Source organism: Seriola lalandi, unplaced genomic scaffold, assembly GCF_002814215.2.
Source record: "Seriola lalandi dorsalis isolate HSWRI2012SDOR001 ecotype SW California unplaced genomic scaffold, Sedor1 jcf7180002054590, whole genome shotgun sequence".
In the NCBI taxonomy this organism is placed as follows: Eukaryota; Metazoa; Chordata; class Actinopteri; order Carangiformes; family Carangidae; genus Seriola; species Seriola lalandi.
Window position 1 is genome coordinate 695,285 of NW_019525143.1, and position 2,513 is coordinate 697,797.

Consider the following 2,513-nt stretch of genomic DNA (forward strand, 5'->3'; position numbering starts at 1 on the left):
TATGAACTATTTGAAATCTGAGCATATTTCAGTCTTTTAAAATGATTGTTTTTAAGTATTCACCCTACAGTAATATCTTACTTGTTATCTTAATACTATAAAATTTCAAAATTGCAGAAAAAAACTAAATTCTAATTTCCAATTTTTTGGGGACCCTCAACATGTTGTGGCCCTGTCCTCACTGCTATATTCTGGTGGAGTGGAAGTAATATATTTTATATTTTACAAGATTATTATATATTTTTAATGTAAAATCTAACTATGAAAAGTAACAGGTAACTTCAGCTGTCAAATAAATCAGTGGAAGACAAAATATAAAGTAGAATGAAATGGAAATACTAAATTAATGCTGAGTAAATGAACTTGAAGATGAGTGTGTTTGTTACATTCATGGATGCGGCTGAAATGAATGGGGAGTTGTACCAGGGGCTGCCGGGGGGGGCGCTGTTGTCGCTCTCCATACCCATAAGCGGGGGAGTGAGAGGTGCATGAAATGGAGAAAAATGGCGGATCATGTGCAGGTAAGCAGAGGTTTCATGTTTTTGTAACCGACAGTTTCTCCAGGAGCGTGAAAATGAGTCTGAGCGCGGATTCGTGTGCTGTGTTCCGGGTACGGAGGCTGTGCGCGGCCGTGGCGTGCAGGAGGCGGCCGCGCTGGTGCTGTCCGGCGGTAAAAGAAAGGATGTGGCCGCCTGTGTTGACTTGTGGCCTGCTGTCATTGCTCGGGCTGGCTGGATGCAGGGTTAGCTTGTGCTGCTAGCTGCGAGGGGGGATTTCAGGCTGGAAAACGGGAAGAGAAGCCACGGAGCCCACGGGTCAAAGCCTGCAGGGTTCCCGGTGTTTGTGCCGGTTGAAAGCACATCACCACCGGCATCACGGTGCCAGTTACCGACGTATTTTACTGAAGTAAACAATAAAACACGAATGGGTTGGCCGCGGACGGGTAGCTGTCAGGCTAACACGAATTGGTTAACTGTCAGTTTGGCGCCAGTGTGTACCACGGTGTGAACATTTATCACATTATAACCAAACACTGTGACTTATTCTCCCGCGCTTTGTGCCCCAAAGTTTAAATATGTACTTGTTGTCCTGCTGAGCTGAAGGTAGCTGACCCTTTAGCAAGCTAGGCTAACGTTAGCTTCAGCCCAGACGTCAACTTCTCCCGCCCGAGCCCGTTTGAAAACATGATTCGGTTTTGTTGGACTGTGTGTCCGTAAATCGAGCTCCATGTCCGCGGCTGTTGCCCCCGCGGCTCCCGGAGACGGTGAACACCGAGATGAGGTCACCGGGGATTTTACACAGGGGTTGTTTATGTGCGTAACCTAGCAGTGCTGTTTTGTTTAGCTAGCCTGCCTGAAGCTAGCAGCTCCGACACATGTTTGGGAATAACGAGGAGAGGAGGAGGAGGAGGAGGAGGAGGAGGAGGAGGTGCAGTGGTTGAAGTTTAACTGCAGGATTTCTACTCTGTGGTTTCACTTCTCCCTCCTGCTCCTCCATAGTCCCCCACGGTTCTCCTGTGAAAGGAAAGACCTCAGTGATTTAGCTTCTGAGCTAACTCCATGTTATTGTTTTATTAGCATCTTATGCTAATCTGTATATTACAACCAGTAACTTATTTTAACTGCCACAGCATCAACCAAGTCAAGCAGGATAGATGCTCATTAAATACTTGAGATATTTGACAACAGTGTGGTAAAGATGAGCAGCTTCTGCCTCCATGTGAGCAGATAGCAGGAGCATGGAGGACTTGCATCACTGACAAGTTTTCCAAACAAGCTTTATTATATTTTCATACTGGTTTGTCACGTGAGCTCGAAAAGAAAAGATCAAGGTCAAACTGGTGTAATATTCTTAATTAAGATCATAATTTACACCCTATTTTCATCTTTTAATCATCTTTCTTAGAACTTAAAATACTATAGTGAGGAATGACACAAACTGTTTTTATGGCTGCAGCAGTTAAGGAACTATTTTCTGTGTTGATTAATCTATTTTCTTTATGAATCAATACATTTTTTGATCTATAAAATGTCAAAGGTGCCATCTTCCACCGTCCAAAACCTAAACTGAGTCAGTTTACTGTGAATCCACACATCTGGGAAATTAATGATGGTATTTTTACCAGAAAAATGACTGAAAAGGTGAATCTATTGTCAAAATAGTTGCATTAATTTTCTGGTAATCAATTAATTGATTAATCGACAAACAACTCTGGAAAAGATATTTTTTAAATAAAATCAGTTTTCATCTTTAAACAAAAAACAAAACATTAGTTCTGAGATTTAGCATCACCTAGTGAGGGACGGCACAAACTGTTCTGTTCTCTGGAAACAGTCAGAAACTCAAACCTAAACTCTTACTCTCATGTATTATTCATGTCACAGAGAGACGCATCCGTGTCCCTGGAGAATAAACACCTGTTGACGTTTGAGAAACCCAGAAAGTAGCTCACAACATTTATCTCTGTTCTCAAGATATTTCCATAATCCTCAGACACTCCTCTAACATGTGGA

The 2,513-nt window shown here is 42.4% G+C and overlaps 1 protein-coding gene across 1 annotated transcript in view; it reads left to right on the forward strand.

The window, feature by feature from the left end:
* The first annotated feature begins 432 nt into the window (after window positions 1–432).
* xpo7 (exportin 7) overlaps window positions 433–2,513 on the forward strand; it is a 23,553-nt gene continuing 21,472 nt past the window's right edge. Inside the window, exon 1 of the mRNA XM_023419059.2 lies at window positions 433–521. Coding sequence (XP_023274827.1) covers window positions 489–521 — 33 coding nt within the window. The 5' untranslated portion in view covers window positions 433–488. The remainder of the gene's footprint in view (window positions 522–2,513) is intronic.